The sequence below is a fragment of the Phyllostomus discolor genome, chromosome 5 (assembly GCF_004126475.2).
Source record: "Phyllostomus discolor isolate MPI-MPIP mPhyDis1 chromosome 5, mPhyDis1.pri.v3, whole genome shotgun sequence".
Lineage (NCBI taxonomy): Eukaryota > Metazoa > Chordata > Mammalia > Chiroptera > Phyllostomidae > Phyllostomus > Phyllostomus discolor.
This window is the reverse complement of record NC_040907.2, coordinates 20,119,219-20,139,226: the sequence shown is the minus strand read 5'-3', so window position 1 is coordinate 20,139,226 and position 20,008 is coordinate 20,119,219. Positions and strand designations below refer to the sequence as shown.

Below are 20,008 nucleotides of genomic sequence, written 5' to 3'. Positions count from 1 at the left end.
GGACCTCTCTGCGCACTCTATATGGATAGCCCTCGGCTGGGGCATCGGTGGGCTCCAGCTGTTCTGGAACCCGCTCAGACTCTTGAGAGACTCGGGGGGGCGGTTGTGGCACAGCCCCGCGGTCTCTCCCTGCGCCTCCCAGCCGTTGGGCCCCAACTCAAACGTCATCTCCCCGCCGACCCACCGCTCTCCCCACTCGCTCTCTGTTCTAGTTCCTTCACAGCGTCTCTCACCTTTACCGTTATGTGGCTTATTGTTTCGTATCTGTCCCCTCCGCCTCTCCCCCAGAGCAATGGCAGCTCTGGAAGAGCCAGGGTCTCCTCGGTCTTATTCTGAGTGTCTACAACAGTGTCCACACGGCACCGGCTTCCCGTGAATATTTATTGAATGACTGGACAATTGAATGGGTAGAGCAGGCAAGTGCAGGTGGAGTTTTGGAGTCTCCTCTCTGGAATTCCATCTCCTCATTTGTCAAAAGGGGCGAGAAGACTGGCCCTTTTCAACCGTGCGTCGTGGGCCCCAGGCAGTATTCTTAGCTAAGCAAAACCAAGTTCTTTTGGGGTGCAATACTTATAGTGACCAGTAGGTGGCAGCAAGACACTATGGTTGAATCATGACAAAGCCTGGGCCACAGGGGTCACAAAACACCTGAAGTTTAATCTCCCAACAGCGGAGCTTGTTTATTTTCGACATCTGAAATGCAAGACTTTCTTAAACACAGTGCCCAGTGGCCCTGCTGCCCAGAAAGGAGAACAATGAACTGACGTTTGAGTTTGAATCCCATCTTGGCCTCTTACTGGCTAGTGACCCGGGTAATTCACTTCTATGAGGGGAGGCCATCAGGATCTCACAGGGTGATTTATGAAGACCCAGCAGGTAAAGAATATGGCAGGACAGCTTGCGGGTCAAGAAAAGGCCTTCAGGACTGCAGGGAGCTCAGAGCCTTGGGGGGGGGGAGCCACAGGTGGAGCTTTGGCCCCAGGAGCTCTTCACTGGAAGCAGCCTCCTCCTCCCTCGACTCTCCCCACCCCCACCCACCCCCACCCATTCTGCACCTGCACCCAGCAGCTGTACGTTGAGCAGACTCACGCTAAACTGACATCGCAAACCTCAAGAGGGCACCTGGGCAGGCAATGGGACCCCATTTACCTGGTCTGTTCAGTCTCCCAACCTTGTGATTTTCCCTCTAGGGAAACAGGCCTCTCCTCGAAACACTGAGAACGCCTCCTGCCTCCTTCCACTTGGCCCTGTTTCCCCTTCCACTGAGAAGAGAAACGACTGGGAGAGGACCCCACATTCTCCCCCCAGCCTGTGCCTGTGTGCCCTGCCTCCCTCCGCGCCCCCCCTCCCCCCCGCCCAGTGTCTGCAGGCACTGCCCCAGCTCCCGTCTGTGGCACGGCCTCCCCTCGCACACAGGACACGGACCCCTCCCACTCACCCAAGGATTTTTCTCTTAGGACTCTCTCCTCTCTCATCTGCGTGGTAATTATCTCCTCTGTTACTCAGCCCCATGATCTACAAACAAGACCTAATATTTCTTCTCTCAAACCCTGGTGACCCTACAAAAACACCTTCCACCACCCTCTCATTTCCTGTTCCCCCCACAGCACAGCTCCCAGGGAGAGGAGCCCACCCTCCACCGCCTCCCCTCCCCACCATCCTCTCCGGACCCTGCTTCCAGCAGCCCTCCCCCGCAATGAAGCCCCATGGGGAGGATTGCCAGTGGCCACAATTTTCCCAGCTCTGTTCTCAACCTTGACCTCCACACACACACACAGTTGAAGGTTTCCTCCTCCCTGAAACATTTCTTCTCTTAGTTTCTGTGAGTGGTATCATTTCTGTAGACTCTCGTGCCCTGACTAGGTTGGGCTGGGCAGCCCTGGAAATGTAATGTCCATCCAGTGGGATGACCCGCAGGTTCACACCTCCCTCCCATGTTCATACATCTCTCCCATGTTCACAACTGTCCTTAATGATCATGCCTCTCCCCCGTGTTCACGCCTCTCCCCCATGATCATGCCTCTCCATGTTCATGCCTCTCCATGTTCATGCCTCTCCCCCGTGTTCATGCCTCTCCCCTGTGTTCATGCCTCCCCCGTGTTCCTATCCAACACTTGCCCTGGAACCCGGAAGAGTTCACATCTGACTCCATCTGGCAGTCAGACAGGCTTGTCAAACCTGCCTCGTCTAAACCGAGCTCTCAATTTGAACCCCCTAACCTGCTCCCCCCCACAGCGTCCCCACTTGTGGGCTGCTCTGACCAAAAGCCCTGGAGTCGTCCCTGACTCCTCTCCGCCCATACCCCACAGCCACCCCCTCAGCGAATTCACTTGACCTAATCCTTATAGCCTTTCTTGAGCCTCAGCCTCTTACCACCCACACCATGACCACCCAGCATTCACGGGGGCTGGCAGGAGCCCCTCAGGTTCTCCGGGCATCCTCTCATTCACTCACCTGTTCAAACTCACCTGTTCAAACCCTTTCAGACCCTCCTGCTCCCTCGGAAGAGTCCAGGCCCTGACTCACCGGGAGGCTGGAGAACACCAGCCCCCGGACCCGCTCCTCCCTCATCTCTAAAGCCTCCTCGCCCTCACGCCGCTCACCGCACGGTGGTGCCCTTGCATTTTCTGAAACACTCTCCATCCCTGACCTTTGGGCCGGCGGTTTCCAGTGCTGGAACTCTGCCTCAGCTGACCACACAGCTCCCTTCCAGCCTCTGCTCACCCCCCAACTTCTTGGGGAGGGCCCCACCCCGTCCCTCTGCCAAAAATAGCACCTTCCTCTATTCTTTCCTATCCCCTTGCTGTGTTTTAGTTTTTCTTCACAACACTTGTTGCTTCCACTTTATTTTATCACTTATGTTCACTTCTGCTCTGATTTTCACTACTGGAAGCTAAGCTCCGTGAGTGTGGGCTCTGCACATCTTACTCATCGCGTGTCGCCTTGCCTAGAATAATGCCATCACAGACTAGGCTCTCACATCTGACCGTATGAATGGAAGAAAGGTTAGATGAATGGATGAATGGATCAACTGATGGGTCGGTGGATGGATGGATGGGTGCGTGGGTGGATGGGCGGATCACAGAAGGATGGAAAGGTTGATGAATAGAGGGATGGATGGGTATTGACAATTCTACAGGACAGCACCCGTAGAGCACAACAAAACACTCCAATGACTCTTGCATATGAACATAACTTTATGTTTCCCTAAAGCCCATGCGTATTTGTGCTTCCAGAGACCTCTGAGGGGGCAGGAGTGGCTGTTGTTTCCACCCCAGCGTTTCTGGATGCGGGAGCAGAGGAGTGAGTCACACAGGATCCGATGGCCGTCGGAGCCCTCTGGCTTCCTCAGGGGGCGTCTGGAGCTCACCCCTTCTCGGCACGAGGATGCTGGAAACACCTCTGATCGTGGCTGAGTTGTGGAGGCAGCATTCAGATTGGGGGTGCTGGCTGGTGGATGGCGGGGACCATTTGCAGAAGGAGGTGATTGGACGGGTGAAATCCGGTGAAGTCTGAGAAGGACGCGGGACGCGGGACTCGGGACGAGAGTGGCTTTGGCCGCTGGGCCCGCTCCACCCCTGCTCGCTGCAGAAACATGGCTAGTGGTATAGTGTGTCCCTACCCCCCTCTGCCAGTGTCCCTGCCTGTAGAGCACATTCTCTTCCTCCAGCTCAGAATTCCCCACACACCGTTTCTGTGGGTGTAGTGTCCTTGGGCAACAGACACACAGTAGCATCTGCCTCATTTGGGAGTTGGGTGTTTCTACTCCTCATCCTCCCACCTCCCCAACTGGGGGTTTGCTAAGGCCAAGGCCAGGGCAGACACCCACACGCCTGGCCTGTTAGCTGCGTGGCCAGATGTGACGCATGCTCCCCGAGGATGCTCAGACTGAGGGGTCAGCGGGCGGTCTCTGAGCAGGAGGGGCCCAGGGCCAGGCCAGCCTGGGGCAGGCGGGGTTCTGGACACGAGCATTTTCATGACCTGACTGAAGCCCCCCAACAGTCTGCCAGGACGGCACCAAGGTCATTCTCATGGCTGACTGACAGCGTCCGTCAACCGTTGATGGAGACACCGAGGCTTTCCCCACACTGTCCATTGGTGGCAGAGCCTGGATTCGCTCTGGACCAGACCTCAAAGCCAGTACCACTAGAACGGGGGCCTCTGGTTCACATAAACCTTTCTGGAATGACACAGGGTCACTAACTGGATAAAAGGAAGGATGAAAAAATCTCAAGGCAGTGGCCAAGGCAGGTTGCTTGGCATTCTGGGATACGGTCTTCACAGGGCATGTGTCCTCACGAGACTGGTTTCTCAGCTCTCCCCCACCCCAGGGCCTGGGGGTGGGAGCAGCGAGGGAGGGAGGGGGGCTGCCCTGAAGAGCTAGCCTATGCTTCAGACCGACTTTGGGAGAAAAAGCCGTTTTGAATCTGAAACATTGTCTCATTATTTCAGAAGCACCCGAACCTTTGCTCCCCACATGTTACTCTTCCCACCCCCCACCCCACCCCCAGGCTGTCCCACACGGGTGCACCTGGAGCAGGTCTGTTCCGCCACGTCCCAGTTTAAGGTGCTGTCTCCAGCAGGCTCCTGTGGAAAGGTTGTACCAGTGAAGGGGTGTTCTAGAGCCCTCCCCACAACCTGGGGGGCGTGAGCCTACGTAGGGTCCCCTACGGTGGCTGACAGGGACCCTTGGGCAGAGGCCGTGAGGGAGTCTGAGGCTGGTAGGGAAGGGACGCCTGAGGAGGGAACTGGGGAACAGCCACAAACGCCAGAGCAGAGCAGGGGCGTGGCCAAGAGCTGAGCCATAGCTCTGCCTGCTCCGGGCACAGAGGGGCCTCTTCTTCAGAGCTGTCAGAGCCACCCAGGTGGGCTGCCGTGGACTTATCTGGGTGGTGGGTGTAACGGGGTCAGCCCCATAGTCAGTGTCAGTGTCAGTCAGGCCTTTACTGGGGCCAGTGGGGGGAGCCAGGTATTTCGTGGACCTGGGAACCCAGAGCACAGCCACCAGATCCCCGCGCCCAGCTCAGGTCCTGGTGAGAGCCTCCTTCCCCCTGCGCCCAGACACCTGAACTCGGGTCCCATGGCGTAGCAGATGGAGGCGGGCAGGAAGCCATTGAAGGTAGAGCTCATGACCCAAGTGTAGGCGCCCATGGAGGGGAAGATGAGCCAGTCGCCCACATCCAGTTCGGGCAGCTGCACCTCCTGCTTGGAGAGCTTGTCAAAGGCATCGCACGTGGGGCCATAGAGGATGCAGGGGAAGAGGGGCGGCTTCGAGCCGAGCTCCTGCAGGGACACGTGGATGGGGGACCAGAGAACGGAGAGCTCCTCCCCCCAGCCCATCCTCCAAGAGCATGCCCTAGGCCAGCAGAGCACCCCAAGGCAGAAGTGGGAAGGCACCAGCAAGGACGCTGTCAGTCACCATCCCAACAACTAGTGAGCAGTCCCTGCGAGCCAGCCTCTGTTCTTGACCCTTCCCTCCCTCATGGAGCTTGTTCGTGACATCCCTTCGAGTGACACATTCTAGCCTTGCCAAGTTACATGGCAGACACAGACGGGGCCTCAGCTTCCCATCTATAAAACTGAAAGATTTTAGTCAACAATCACTCCAAACACTGGGCCCCAAACTCAGCTGCACGCTGGAGTCACACTGGAGGAGTTTTAACACAGGACTGATGTCACGTCCCAACCCATGAGAATGTGAGGTGTTGACGGTCCGGGGCATGGCCTAGGCTCAGGGTCTTTGAAGACTTCCCAGATGAATCTACTGGGAAGCACTGTTGGAGAATCTCTGTTTCCCAGGTCTTCTGCATCTCCTACATCCCAGGATGCTGCTAAACACCCACGCACAGAGTGGGTACGGAGAGATCACACGGGAGCCCAGAGGCAAACAGTTGGCACGCACACCTGCATAGAACCATGTACCTGTCCCCACACCCACCTGCACAGGTGCAAATCAGCGTGCTCACACACAAAAGAGATATACATGCAAATGCAAACAGGCACACCCATGCACAACCTTGTACAAGCACGTGGTGTGACCATCTGCAGAGCAATTTGTAAATGAAGACCCTGCGCCTCTCTGCCTCACAGAGGGATCCCTGCCTCATGGGGAAGCGGGCTGAACTCGGTGCTCTCAGGGTCTGAGGGGTGCCAGAGCCACACAAGGGCCCCCTTACCTTCACCACTATTGGTGTCCTGGGGACCGGCTCCCTGATGCAGGCTCGGAAGATGCCGTAGTGGCCATCGTTGAGATAATACAACAGTTTCCGGCGGCCTCCTGGGAGCGGGGAGAGGGCAGGGCTGAGGAGTGCTCAGTGGGGTCTCAACACTGACCATCAACACTGAGCCCAGCACCCTTGGGAGCAGCCCAGACACCCTTCCTGGCACCAGGTAACCTGTGTGCCCTGATCTGGGACCCTTTCCTGATCCTGTGCAAGGCTGGGGCCTGGTCCCTGGGCTCTCAGTGCCTCGCTGCCTCCCACCCCACCCCACCCCACAGGGGTGCTGCCGCTGCGGCAGCTACCACTACTGATAGAGCTAATGTGCCACGAACTACAGCTGGGCATTGTTCCGGCCTGGCTGCGCGTGTTAAATTATTTAATCCTCCAAACCACACTCTGAGTAAGGACAATGAACACCACTGTATCAGTGGGGAAACTGAGTCTTGCCAGAAGTCACACAGGAGAATTCAGCAGGCGGGAATTGGTCCCTGGTCTAGTCCCAGGTCCTCTGTCCTCACTTTCGACTGGGTTCTGTGTAGGGCAAAATCAGGAGCAAAATGCCTTTTTGTGGTATATTTCCATTATGGGTGCCCCTTAGAGATGTGCTAATTTATCCGTTTTTTTCCTCAAAGGGCTGCCTGGTTACCCATATTGTTTGTTTTCTTCATCCTGATGCTCTGGCATCTGGGGCCTCGCTGACCCTGGACACTCTGCTCCTCCCAGTAAGAGACACGCCTGCAGGTGTCCCTCCACATGCAAACCAGCTAATCCAGAGTCCGTTCCTGCCAACCACCCCCTTTACAGCACTCTCATGGGGTCAACCACACTCACCCTCCCCTAGTTATCCCAGGGCCAGGGACCAGGCACCCACGGCGGTCCTTACGGCCCAGAACCCACCATGATTGCTCAAACCAGCCAACCCCAAACCTGCCTACGTGGTTTTCCCTGCCTCACTCATTCCTTTCCTTAAACCCACAGTGCGGCCTCTCGCCCACCCAGCCCCTTGTCCTGCCTCCTGACCCACCCTGGTGCTTCCCCATGAGGCCTGTGTAGCATGCCATAACTCCTGTTCCCAGGGAAATCTTCTTTTAAGGCAGTAGTTTCTGTGTCTGCCTGTCTCATGTGACCTGAGCAAAGTGAATCCAGTTGCACTGAACACAGTGCCCAACTCTAACAAGCAGCATAGAGCATGGGTGTCACCTCCTTCCTTCTAAATGCTCTGCCTCTGTTGATGCTGCCGCGGTGAATGCGTGGCGGCTCCTCCCAAGCTCCGTCACACTCCTGACGCACACTGAGCCGAGGCTTGCCTGCGACCCCAGGTTCTTCGGACACAGACTACCACCAAGGCAATTTCTAAACAACCACTCTTAGTCTGTCCTTAGAACATTGATTTCTTCCAGCCAAGACGGAGGCATAAGTAGATACACTTTGCTTCCTTGCACAACCAGCGGAAGGACAACAACAAATTGAAAAAACAAGAAATAACCAGAACTGCCAGAAAACCGAACTGTATGGAAATCCGGCAACAAAGAGTTAAAGAAGAAATATTCATCCAGACCAGTGGGAGGGGCAGAGACGGGCAGCCAGGGCAGAGAGGACATGCGGCAAGGCAGCGGCTGGTGATCGGGGTGGTCCCACAATCACATGCGGATTAACTGGGAGGAACAACTGGGGAGTGAGACAGCTTATGCAACCCAGGGTTCCAGTGTGGGGAAATAAAGCCTCAAAACCTCTGACTGCAAAAACCAGTGGAGGTTATGGCAGCAGGAGAAACTCCCAGCCTCACAGGAGAGTTCATTGGAGAGACCCACCAGGTACATAGAACGTACACAAACCCACCCACCCGAGAAACAGCACTAGAAGGGCCCAGTTTGCTTGTGGGTAGCAGGGGAAGTGAATGAATGTCTGCCAAGAGCTGAGCAAACAGCACCGTTCCCTCTTGGGCCCATCCCCCACTTATAGACCCACAATGTAGCCACATGGTTTGCCCCACCCTGGTGAATACCTAAGGCTCCACACCTTACTACAGAACAAGTGCGCCAAGACCAAAATATATGGCACAAATGAAAGAACAGATCAAAGCTCCAAAAACAGAACTAAGTGATGAAGAAATGGCCAACCTATCAGATGCAGAGTTCAAAACACTAGTAATCAGGATGCTCACAGAAATGGTTGAGTATGGTCGCAGAATAGAGGGAAAAGTGAAGGCATTGCAAAGTGAAATAAAAAAAAGTATACAGGGAAGCAACAGCGAAGGGAAGGGAACCAGGGCTCAAACCAATGATTTGGAACAAAAGGAAGAAATAAACATTCAACCAGAAAAGAATGAAGAAACAAGAATTCAGAAAAATGAGGAGAGGCTTAGGAACCTCCAGGACAACTTTAGATGTTTCAACATCCAAATCATAGAGGTGCCAGAAGGGGAAGAGGAAGAGCAAGAAATTGAAAACTTATTTGAAAAAATAATGAAGGAAAACTTCCCCAATCTGACCAAGGAAACAGACTTCTAGGAAGTCCAGGGAGCTCAGAGAGTCCCCAAAAAGTTAGACCCAAGGAAGCACACACCAAGGCACATCATAATTACATTACCCAAGATGAAAGAGAAGGAGAGAATCTTAAAAGCAGCAGGAGAAAAGGAGAGAGATACCTACAAAGGAGTTTCCATTTAGATGCCCAGATCGTTCTGAATATTCATCTTCTCTTCTTGGGTCTCCCCGCACCATCCTCTCCCTGGTGCTGGTCACCCCCGTCCTCGGCTCTCTCAACAGCTGTCACTGGTCCTGCTTCTTGCGCCCCCAGCCCCCGTTGTCCCTCAGCCAGCTGGCCGTGGGTGTTAGTCACACCGGCCGAGGCTGGGCGCTCAGCTCCGCCTGGCACGTCAGCCGACATGAGGGCACCAGCCCTGCAGTCAAACCGACCTGCGCTCAGTGGCGCCACCAGCCGGCGCTGCTGCCTCGAACAAGTCACTGCCTCCCCCCCAGCGTCAGAATCTCCGCCCCTGAAATGGGCACGGCACAGACCCCTCCAAGATTGCTGAGCGGAAAGGGCGTTAGATAGTAATTTCTCACCCAATAGATCCTTCATCATAGGCAGCTCTTGTTATTATGAAAATAAAAATGATAAGGCCCAAACACCTATGAATTAGACTTTTGTTAAGTGATGACTGAAATCCTATGGCCCACATCACAATACTCTCCAGTGGGACGCTTTGTGAGGAAAGGACATTCGTGAGCCCACGTGCCTTTAGGATTAGAAAGGTATGGGACGGGCACTTGTCAAAAGGACAAGGAAGCAGATTGAAAGGATTCGGAAGTCCTTACATGTCTGTCATCACAAAGCTGCAAAGAGTAAAGAGCGCTAACCCAGAGGGCGGGTCTCTCCGTGTTTTCCATCTCACCACGGCCTGGAGTTTCTGGCTGGCTCCCTTGGTGAGACCCGCAGCCCCCACAGCACAACAGCACGACAGCACACAACCAACATACTCTCCTGCCATGGCTCACCTCGATGGTCAAAATGTTTCCTGTTACCTACAAGTGTCCCCCTTAACCTCCAGGCCATGACACAGACAATAACGCCTTCATACATCTGTTGTACGGTTAGTATCTGCCCACTACATTTTTGGTTATAAAAGTTTGCTCCTGCCCTGGCTGGCGTGGCTCAGTGGACTGAGCACCGGATTGTGAAGCAAAGGGTCGCTGCCGGTTCCATTCCCAGGCACATGCCTGGGTTGTGGGCCAGGTACCCAGTAGGGGGCGCATGAGGGGCAACCACACATTGATGTTTCTCTCTCTCTCTTCCTTTCACCCTTCCATATACATACATGCATACATACAAAACATCTTTAAAGAAAGGTTACTGCTGTTAGAAATGCGAGCCTGGGGAAATCCGGGCTCACGCCTGCGCAGTGGCATCTGTGCCCCTGTGAGCTGTGCCCGAGACTCCCCCTTCACACTCCAGTTGTGAAGTCTTTGTCCCTCATTGTCCCCCTTCTGGTCTGAGAACAACAAAATACTAGCAATGACCAGTTCTTGTCTGTAGCGAATTCGAAGCTTGTTTCTCCGCCAGTGAGGAGCCCAGGGGTGGGATCCGGACCCTCTGCCCACGCTCCACCCTGGGGCCTGGGAACCCTGGACAGGGCCCTCCCCGCCCTGGCCCGGCCCCGCCCACCGGCCTCCAGCACGGCCTTCTTGCCGACGATGTTGACTGCTGCCGTGCACACAGACGCTGCGTAGAAGCGGCCGGGCTCCGCGATGACCTCAACGCCGGTCCCCTCGGGGAAGTCCCGGGCCAGGGCGGCACGGATCACTCCCGCCATCTACAGAGACAGACCCAGACTGTGTGAGGCCGGTTCCTATGCAGGTTCTTTACCCGCCTCATCTCCTGGCACTCCTGTGGGAAGGTACCATCACCCCCATTTTACTGGAGGGAAACAGGTGGAAAGGGCAGCCCAGAGGGATGCTGCCCGAGGGCACACGGCAAGTGCGTGGGCTGCAGTGCCCTGGGAGTTTGAACTTGGAGCCGTCCACATCAACACATGGTCGGCAAGAGGGACTGTGCCCTGGGCGTGGGGGCCACAGTGAGTGAACGTCTCTCTGAGGGCGGCTCTAGCGAAGACAGTAACCAGCAGGTCTAGGGAAAGGCACAGAGCCACCACGCCCGCCCCCCCCCCCCATGCCCATATGTGCGCACAGGCCCTGTACAGAGTGAGAGACCGCTCAGCAAAACCAGCCCCAGCTACCTGCAGGCACACGACTCGGTTACAAGAGCTCCCTGTACACAAACCCCACTCTGTCCCTAGACTCCCTCTCCTCCTCCCCTCTTACCTCCTCAAACACAGGCTCCAAGCCCTCTGCTCCTGGGAACCCCCCTCCAATATCCAAGAGGTTCATTTCGTGCCCGACCCCACGGCCCATCTCGAAGATGCGCCGGCAGTCGGCAATGGCCTTTTCGAAGACAAGGGCGTTCTGGCAGCTTGAGCCCACGTGGAAGCTGAACACATGTCGAGTGAGCGGTGGGAAACACACAAGGAGACGCAAGGTCAGGAGGGAGGGACGCGCATTCAGGAACACCCACACGGGGACAGTGAGGAGCCTGCACGGGTAGGGAGGCTGCGACACCAGTGACTGCCCTGGAGCTCGTGGACACCCAAGGAAACTGCAACCGTGGCTACGCACGTGGGGCCCCAGCGACACCCCCACACGACAGTTCTTGAGTTGGGGCTCTTGTGCCTGTGCGGTGGTCACCACTCTTAGCTGCCCCCTCCCAAAGCCTTAAGGCTGGGGATCCCTGCCTTAATTAAAAATCATGACATTCTCTCATCATGGGCTTTTTCTGCATTAATCTTTTCAAAATACTGTATTAAAATGTTATTCACCTTGAGTGTGAAGTTCTTTTGCATCCCATTAAATTTTGCACCCACAGCCAGCAGGGCTCACCCGCCCCACCCTCATAGCAGGTGACGGCCCCCTCCTTTGCTGAGGACACAGGAGGAAGCAACAGAAGCAACAGGAGGCCTGGTCAGAGAGGCCTCGCTGGCCGAGGGCCCAGAGTGAGTCAAAGGCGTGGACAGGAGGTGCAGTGCAGACCAAGACCCGCCTCCCAGGCGGAGAAGGCCAGTGCTCTTACCTGGCTCCGACCACAGCCAACCCCAGGTCTCGGGCCACCTTGAGCAAATGTTCACACATGTCCAGCCTGGCCCCAAACTTGGTGCTCAGAGGGAAGATGCTGCTGCTGTCCTCAGTCCAGAGCCGGAGGACCAGCCTGGGAGAGGGGCATTCTTAGACATGAGCCCCGAAGCCTGGGTGCTTTGCTGTCCCCCAACCAAACGCCCTCCACCCTCCCACCCACCCCTGTCTAGTTCCTCTGGACACTCCAGCCGCCGACCCCAAGGAGGAAACACACCACTACTTAGAGACTTCAGCCCACACAAGAAGGAGCAGGAAAATGATGTAATTATGAGCATCCCTTCGGCGGATCTGCTGTTAGGGGATCGGAAATGTTAGACAGCTTCCCCAAGGACATGCCGAAGTGACAGACAGGTCAGAAACGTGAGCCCCGGTCTCCCTGCCCCCGGCCTCTCCAATGAGGTTGCCTGACCCCAGACCTCCTAACGCCAGGCTCCGCTCAGTGTCTGTGCAGACACAGGCCATGTTTACTTGACACCAATGGGCAGCAGGGAAGGCATTGGCCACCTAACCCAAATTCCGGTACTTCGCCACTTGGGCCTCTCCTGGCCACTGCCCCTAACGGCCTTCATCTCGTTGGTGAGGCCAGGTCAGTTGCCAGAGCCCCAGGCTTGCTGTCCCTTGCTCCACCTATCCCCTCCTGCCTGTGGCGACCCTGCCGGTCTCACCTGGCCCCGGGGTGGTGCTGGGCCACCTTGGCCAGCTCCTCCTCACTGTCGAAGGTCAGGAGCTGCACCCCGTGGCAGGCAGCATACTGGAGGCTGGAGATGGACTTGCAGGGGTTGGCGTAGATGATGCGTGAGGGGGCCACACCCAGGCCCAGAACCTGCTCCAGCTCCACCTGGCACGGCGACAGCCACAGTGAGCCACTGCCTTCCTGCTCCCCCGTACTTTGCATACAGGAGCCGAGGCATGAGGGGCGGTCTTTGACGGAGCCCCTGCTATGCCCCTGGCACAGCGCTGGGCACACCCTGTGCTATTTAAGCTTCTAGACAGCTCTAAGGAACATCGAGTTGACCCCTTTTAGAGACAAAGAAACTGAGGTGCAGGTGAAACGACTGGACCAGTGGGGTCTGTAGCTGAAAACACGTGTTCCTTCCACTCACGAGCTCACACTGACTGCCCATGCCACCTAGACCCGTGGACGGTTGACCACTGTTAGTTCATTCATTTATTCTTTTGCCAACAACTGAGCACCATGCACATCTACCATGGTTTCGGGGCAGTGGTCTCCACTCCAGGACCCCTGGCAATCGGCCTTTCTTCCCCCCAAGAAGCATCAGGCCTTTGAATGAGGCTAGTGGCAGTGGGCCCAGGCTCACCTGGCTGGCACAGTCGAAGCCGGTGCCCAGGGCAGCCAGGACGCGCAGCACCCAGGGGCTGCTGTTGCACTTCATGGCGTAGAAGGGCAAGACCCTCGGCAGGGCCTGGCAGAAGGTCTGATGGCGGCCGGCCAGCACACCCAGGTCGGCCACCATGAAGGGGTCCCTGTGGTGCTGCCGAGGCAGGGAGAGAAGGAGGGAAGGCTGGGCACTGCGTCATCTCACTGAATCCTCACAGAGTCCCCCCGCGGTAAGCGCTATTATTGCCAGTGTAGGAAAAAGGAAGCTAGGGTTCTGAAATATGATTCATTTCTTCAGGTACATGGCAAAGGTAGGGTGTGAGCCCTAATCTTCTGACAACAGGGAGACCAGCGGGCAACAATCTTTGTGGACCGAAACGGCGGCCAGGACAGCGTCCACCCTCCTCCGGGTAGCCTGGCATGGGGTGAAACCCTAAGTGGCGACTGGGGCCTAGAACGGGACGTAAGAACTGTTCCACGATTCCCAGAGAACGGAGCCTTGGAGTAGGACCTAGCAAGCTGACTTATAACACCACAAACAGAAGGCCTTACTTTGTGTTCACGTAAGTGGCCACTGAGACACACCCTCTCCACTCTCTACTGCCCCACCCCCTTCCCTCCCCGGCCCTCCACTCCCCTCCCCTCCCCTGCACTCCATACCGAATCGGAGAGCTCCCGGATCTTCTTGCAGACCACCTCCCGGGCGGACTCCCCAGGCCCCAGCTGGATGATCTCTGTCGGCCAGGTGCTTCCGGCAGGCCCTGCACTCTCCTGCGGGTCCACGGGCAGGGCACTCATCTCGGACACTCCACCAGAGCCCTCTGCCAGGCGCAGTACCAGCTTTCTGGAAAGGACTTGCCTTGAGGACCAGCACACCCCCTCCCCCATTTCCTCGCTGTCCCCCGAGCCAGTGTTCCCAGGCCAGTAAGTCCATTTGGCCACCTAGAGCCCTATAGAGCCCTCGCAAACCTTCCCGTCTGTAGGATGGGCCGCCTGGGCCAGCCAGCATCAGCGACCTAACGCGGGACCAAGCAAGATGCTCAAAAGGTGCACACATAATAGATGGTTCACATCCTTTTCCAGGCTGCTTCACGCACGCGTGCCCATTGACAGATGAGAAAAGTGGCCCTTGAGGGCAGAGTGCAAGATCTTTACATCAGAGGGCTGGCTGGGATCTGGGGGATAATCTAATCCAACATCCCCCTTTTCTCACGGGGACAAATGACCCAGAGAGAAGAAAGACTTGCCCAAGGTCGCCAAGGGGTTGGTGGCAGAGCTAGAACTGGTGCCTGGGCTCTGTAGAGCAGCCGCTGGACCTAAGCAAGGCTGGCCCCCATCCCTGAGACTGAAGTGAGGGCAGCCTGCCGCCGGAGTCCTTCTGCTTCAGCAGCTGGGGGCGTCCGTGGCCTCCACTCCACACCCAGGCTACCTGGTGCCGATGGTGACCTGCTTCCACAGGCACAGCTCAGAACGCCGGGACCTATGGCATCCTGGGCTTCCAGTGAACCCCTGTGTTAGAACAGAACTCAGCCCAGATCTCAGGCCCAGAGAAAGGACCTCTGGAGTTTGCTCCCCCAAACCTTGGTCAACCCTGACCGCTCAGCCCAAACCTCCCAGGCCCTTGGTGGCCCACACAGTAGGCCCAAGGGTGAAGTCAGACTCCTGTTGTAAGAGAACACCAGCCACAACCAGAGTAGAGGGACACCAGAAACCCTGTCACCCACCCATCTCACCTCAAAGATATAACAGCCCTGGGGCTCACAGATCTTCAGACAGTTCCGCAAAGCAGGAGTGGAGCTGTGAGTGGAACCCAACCTCCGACTGCAGCCGCCCCGAGCAGGAGATGGTGTCCCCTGTGGCGTGTCTCTGCCTCCACCGCACTTTTAATGCCTGGCTGGGAGTTTCTCTGATTGGGAAAGTGAGCCTTTTGCGTCATCACTTGGTGCTCAGTAACACCCCCCACCATCCCTCCCCACAGGGGAGGCCATCCCCTATGACCTGCTGGCCCATCCAGGATCAAGCCACCACCTCGGGGCACCCCACCTCTGGGGTGACACTGTGGCGACACTGTGGCTACTGTAGGCTCGAACCCCACCCAGAGCCTCCTGTTCCTGTTTCTGGAAGGGAGATCAGCAGGCATGTGCGGCTGTCCTGGCCCTGCTTCTCGGTCAGCCCTGCCCCGTGTCTTCCTGCCTGGGGCCTCCAGCCTGATCCCCTCCCAGCAGGGGCCAGTGTTGCACCCACCACCATCCTCAGGCTCTGGGGGCTTGAAAGGGAGTGGCAGCAGGAAGGGCCTGGATTGGAGGGAGGGGCTCGAGAAACCTGGTGCAAATCCCGTAACCTTCGGGGGCCTCATAAATCCCATCTGAGAATGATGGGAGGGGGGAAGCATGAGCAAGGGAAGGCCTTCCGGTCTACGATCCCAAACAAAATGGTAAAGTCCACGACTGTCATGGACCCACGCCAACACCTGTCCACGGTGGTTCACGCAGCCTGACTTCTCTAGCTCTGTCTCGTAGGTGTGTAAGATTTTGGGTAGATGGTCTCCTGGGCCTCCATTTCATCATCTGCCAGATGGGGACAGCGTCCACAACACCTCACAGGTGGTGGTGAGGACAACATAAGATGAAACAAGATAGCACCTGTGAAGAACTTAGCCACGGGCCAGCATGTGCTAGCAGTCACACGGAGACAGCGGCAGCCGCCGTGACCGAGCCCTGAGTAAGCGCAGGCACGATGCTCTGTGCTTCACGTGGGCAACTCAGTTTGTCCTCGCAACAGCGGTGGTGATCAGGGAGGCTCTACCAGGGCCAGGCGCACGGTCTGTGGGAGTCAGGACGGAATGATTGATTCTACGTTAGACAGGCAGCCTGCAAGGAATTGCTACACTAGCCCCAGGACAAGCACGGTGTCGGGATTAAGGGTGGACAAGAAGCTTCGGCTGAGTCACTGGCCCAGCGGGGGAGCTGCTGCCAACCGGCCCTGCCCCAAGAAGCTGCGGGGCCCCGTGTCTGACCCCAACTTCTTGAGTCCAGGCAAATCCGTGCACCCAGCAGCAGTGGGGTCCCAACCAGACCCCACCCCCTGAAGCCCCAAGCCAGGGCAAGTCACCTACCCCAGGGCTTCCCACAACGATGGGCACACAGGGGAGGCTCAGACTCCGCGGATGTGTGACCGTCAGAGCCTTATCCGAGCCAGAAGGCACCTGGACTCCTGCTCATCCTCCCCTCCCACCCAGCAGACGGGAGAGCTGACAGGTGCGGAGAGGAGAACAGGGCTGCGGCTCCTCCAGCAAGTCGGTGGTGGGCCTGGCCGTTGCCCACCCCAGCACACGGCAGATCCTGAGTCAGTTCTGGTTCTGGTCCTGCTGTCCTGGAGCAGGGATTGGCCTTTCCCCATATGGAAGTTTAAATATTTCTATGGGTTTAAGTATTTCATTAGAAGCCTCCCAAATGGGAAAGTCACCTGTACCCTATTAGTCCGTGGGGCTGGGCTGCACCCTCCCCTCTTCCTGTGCCCCTCCCCCCACCTGTGCTCCCCTCTTATAGTCACTCCTTCTCTGTGCCAGCTGTCAGGGGTCACCCTGTTACCTGCTGACCCCTCCTAACTGCCTTTACCAAACCGGGAAGCCCTCCGCCTTCAGGCTGGCCCCCTCCCTGTGGGCCCCCAGCTGTCCTGGCCTTGCCTGGGGAGGGGGTGTCAGAAAACTGCAGGCGGAGTCTCTGGGCCTGCCCAGGCCAGGGTGGGGAGGGCCTAAAAGTTTCAGGGACAGAGCCCAGGTGCTCAGCCCTTCCACCCTGGGGCAGCTTGAGGAAGAAGACACTGTGTCCCTTGAATTCAAAAAGGCATTTGGGGGTACAAATTAGCTTAGGAGGGATATCGGTTAGGGTGGTGATGAATACAGTGTCATTATTGAATGCTTACTCACTACCAAGTACCATGCTAGGTATCAAAACACTCACAAAACCTGTGGGTGTAGTTAAAGTATCTTACAGGTAATGAAATCACAATGCTGAGAGGCAGGTAATAATAGAATCTACTTAAAAGGATCGTGGAGAATGAATGAGATAATGTGTGTAGAGCCCATATCTAATACCGTCATGTCACTGGTTAAGAACTCATTAAACTAGTTCCTGATAATAAGGGCATTATAAGGGACTTAGATTTTTAAACTTTTGTCTTAAACCAGGGATTTTTAAACATTTTGTCTTAAAAACTAAAATGCAGACTTATAGGAAATATGTGTCATATGTTATGGATACCTAGCATCTCTGAACACCCCTCCTCTAAGTCCCTCCCCCCAGCCCCTGCCACGGCGTGGAAGCAACACACCAGCCTTCCCAGACTGCTTTGCAGCCAGCATGTGTGAGAAGGTGGCCCGGGCTCCATCGGAGTCATCTGAAGGCATGAGCACCAGCTGATACTATAAAAGTGACTGTAGCAGGCGTGTGGGTAGTGGTGAAATAGTAGTTAATAAAGTTCTTGCATGTTCTCATCTCGAATGAACTTCTCATCGGAAGGAAGGCTTTTGAGACCAAATGTTTGCTGCCATAGCATGGCACGAAAGGCAAGGACTGGGGGCAGAGCGACTGCTAACTGTCCTGCAGGATTTAGAGACATAAAAAGGTAAGCTCAGAGCCATATGTTATTGGCACAAGATAGAGCCAAAGAATCAGGAACTTTCTACGGCTGAACTATGAAGAATCTGTCATCTCTTGCCACTGAAGAGATAAAGAAGCCAATAACTAAAACTAAAATCAAACTTTAAGAATACAAGTTGCCACACCTTACTTTGCATGCACACAAACACACACGACATCAAATGGTCAACAAGCACATGAAAATATACTCAACGTCATTAGTCATCAGAGAAATGCACAATAAAACCACAGTGAGACACCGCGCACCCTCACCAGCACGGGGAACGGTAAAGAGGTGGGCAATGCCGAGTGTGTTGGCGGAAGCAGAGCAGCTGGAATCCCCATCCCTTCTGCTGGCGGTGTAAGTGGTAAGGCCACTTGGGGAACCTCTTTGGCAATATTTACTAAAGCGGAACATATCCTTAACCTATGCTCAGCAATTCCACTTCTGAGTCTTGAAGTTCTGTCCGGAAGAAGTCCAGCCACTATTATCAATAACGAGAACGGCTTGCACGACATCAGTGTAACCTGGCAGCCAAGGAGAGTGGACTGGAATGTACAGGTATGAACAGTGATGACTTCACTGTGCTAGTCAGTGGGGGACGGTAGATGTCATTGAGTGAGCATGTGTGCTGTGTGGCCGTCACATTCAAAATGACTGAGTGAGTAGAGCAATGAATCCACATCAAATTTTGTGTTATGCTTAAGCATTCCTCCGAGGACACTACTTGGATGATTTAGAAGGCTTTTGGAGATAATGCAATGAGTGCAGGGCAAATACAAGTGTGGCGCAAATGCTTCAACTGTGGTCAAGAATCTGTTGAAAGTGATCCATATTCTGGAAGGCCTGTGACAAGCAAAATGCCTGAGAATGTTGAATGTATACTGGCTGCCATCCACAAATATCGGCAACTGACAGCCCAAGAACTAGGAGCTGATCTGGGGACTCCAAAGTCTGCTGTGCCTGAGATTTTGAGGCAGGATCTTGGCATGAAACATGTCGTGGCAAAATTCATCCCGCGTCTTCTGCTACCAGAGCAGAAGGAACATCGTGCTGCAGTTGGGAGAACTGTGTGAGGTCCCAAGGTGCTGACTTTGAAGGAGACTGAGGCGTCATTGTTCTATGTATCTTCTTCAGTGTCTCTATTTTTCATATTACGTGGCTGAATACGTCCTGGACAGACCTCGTATACCCAAGAGAAGTAAGAAAGACCCAACAGAAATATGTCCACCAAAGACAGGTGCAAATGTTCATAGCAACTTTATTTACCATATCCCCAAAGTGGGCACAATCCAAAAGTCCATCAATCATGGAATTAATAAAAAAATTCAGCCCTGGCCATTGTAGCTCAGTGGAATGAGAGCAAGCCTGCAAACCAAAAGATTGCTGGTTTGATTCCCAGTCAGGGCACGTGCCTGGCTTGTGGGCCAGGTCCCCAGTAAGGAGTGCATAAGAGACAACCACACATTGATATTTCCTCCCCCTCTCTTTCTCCCGTCCTTTTCCTCTCTCTAAAAATAAATAAATAAAATCTTTAATAATAATAAGGCGGACTTCCAGCCAAGACGGAGGCATTGGTAGATACATCGTGCCTCCTCGCATAACCAAAATAAGGACAACAATAATTTAGAAACAAAAAACAACCAGTACTGACAGAAAATTGAACTGTATGGAAGTCCGACAACCAAGGAGTTAAAGTAGACACATGCATCCAGACTGGTAGGAGGGGCAGAGACGGGTGGCCAGGCAGAGAGGGGTTGAGGCAAAGTGGTGGCTGGCAGACCAGGTGGTCCCACATTCATGCACAGAGAAACCAGGCAAAACTGGGAAGCAAGACAGGCTGCTCAACCCAGGATCCCAGTGCAGGAAAATAAAGCCTCAAAACACCGATTGAAAACTCCTGTGGGGGTTGAGATGCCAGGAGGAACTCCCAGCCTCACAGGAGAGTTCGTTGGAGAGACCCACAGGGTCCTAGAATGGGTACAAACCCACCCACCCAGGAATCAGCACCAGAAGGGCCCAGTTTGCTTGGGGGAGACGGGAAGTGACTGAAATCTGGCAAAGAGCAGAGCAATCACCATTGTTCCCTTTTAGACCCCTCCCCCACATACTGTGTCACA

The 20,008-nt window shown here is 55.2% G+C and overlaps 1 protein-coding gene and 1 long non-coding RNA gene across 2 annotated transcripts; both read right to left on the bottom strand.

The window, feature by feature from the left end:
* Window positions 1-1,631: 1,631 nt before the first annotated feature.
* Window positions 1,632-19,300, bottom strand: LOC118500555. Its single transcript, XR_004903121.1, has 3 exons — window positions 18,611-19,300; window positions 14,769-14,772; window positions 1,632-1,643 (listed from the first exon to the last, which is right to left on the bottom strand). It is a non-coding gene; the product is annotated as an uncharacterized LOC118500555 (long non-coding RNA).
* Window positions 4,521-15,072, bottom strand: LOC114496890 (antizyme inhibitor 2-like). Its single transcript, XM_036025671.1, has 10 exons — window positions 14,981-15,072; window positions 13,908-14,091; window positions 13,228-13,401; window positions 12,574-12,746; window positions 11,847-11,981; window positions 11,045-11,210; window positions 10,389-10,536; window positions 6,177-6,277; window positions 5,066-5,283; window positions 4,521-4,587 (listed from the first exon to the last, which is right to left on the bottom strand). Exons 2-10 carry the CDS (start codon window positions 14,043-14,045, stop codon window positions 4,563-4,565), a joined length of 1,278 nt encoding a protein of 425 aa, XP_035881564.1. The 5' UTR covers window positions 14,046-14,091; window positions 14,981-15,072; the 3' UTR covers window positions 4,521-4,562.
* Window positions 19,301-20,008: the final 708 nt, after the last annotated feature.

Coding starts and splice junctions, on each gene's coding strand:
- LOC114496890 (XM_036025671.1), bottom strand. CDS start 14,045: ATGAGTGCCCTGCCCGTGGACCCGCAGGAGAGTGCAGGGCCTGCCGGA. Junction 12,747..13,227: donor GCTTCGACTGTGCCAGCCAG/GTGAGCCTGGGC, acceptor TCGCCGTGCCAG/GTGGAGCTGGAGCAGGTTCT. Junction 5,284..6,176: donor GGACACCAATAGTGGTGAAG/GTAAGGGGGCCC, acceptor GTGTCCCTGCAG/GAGCTCGGCTCGAAGCCGCC.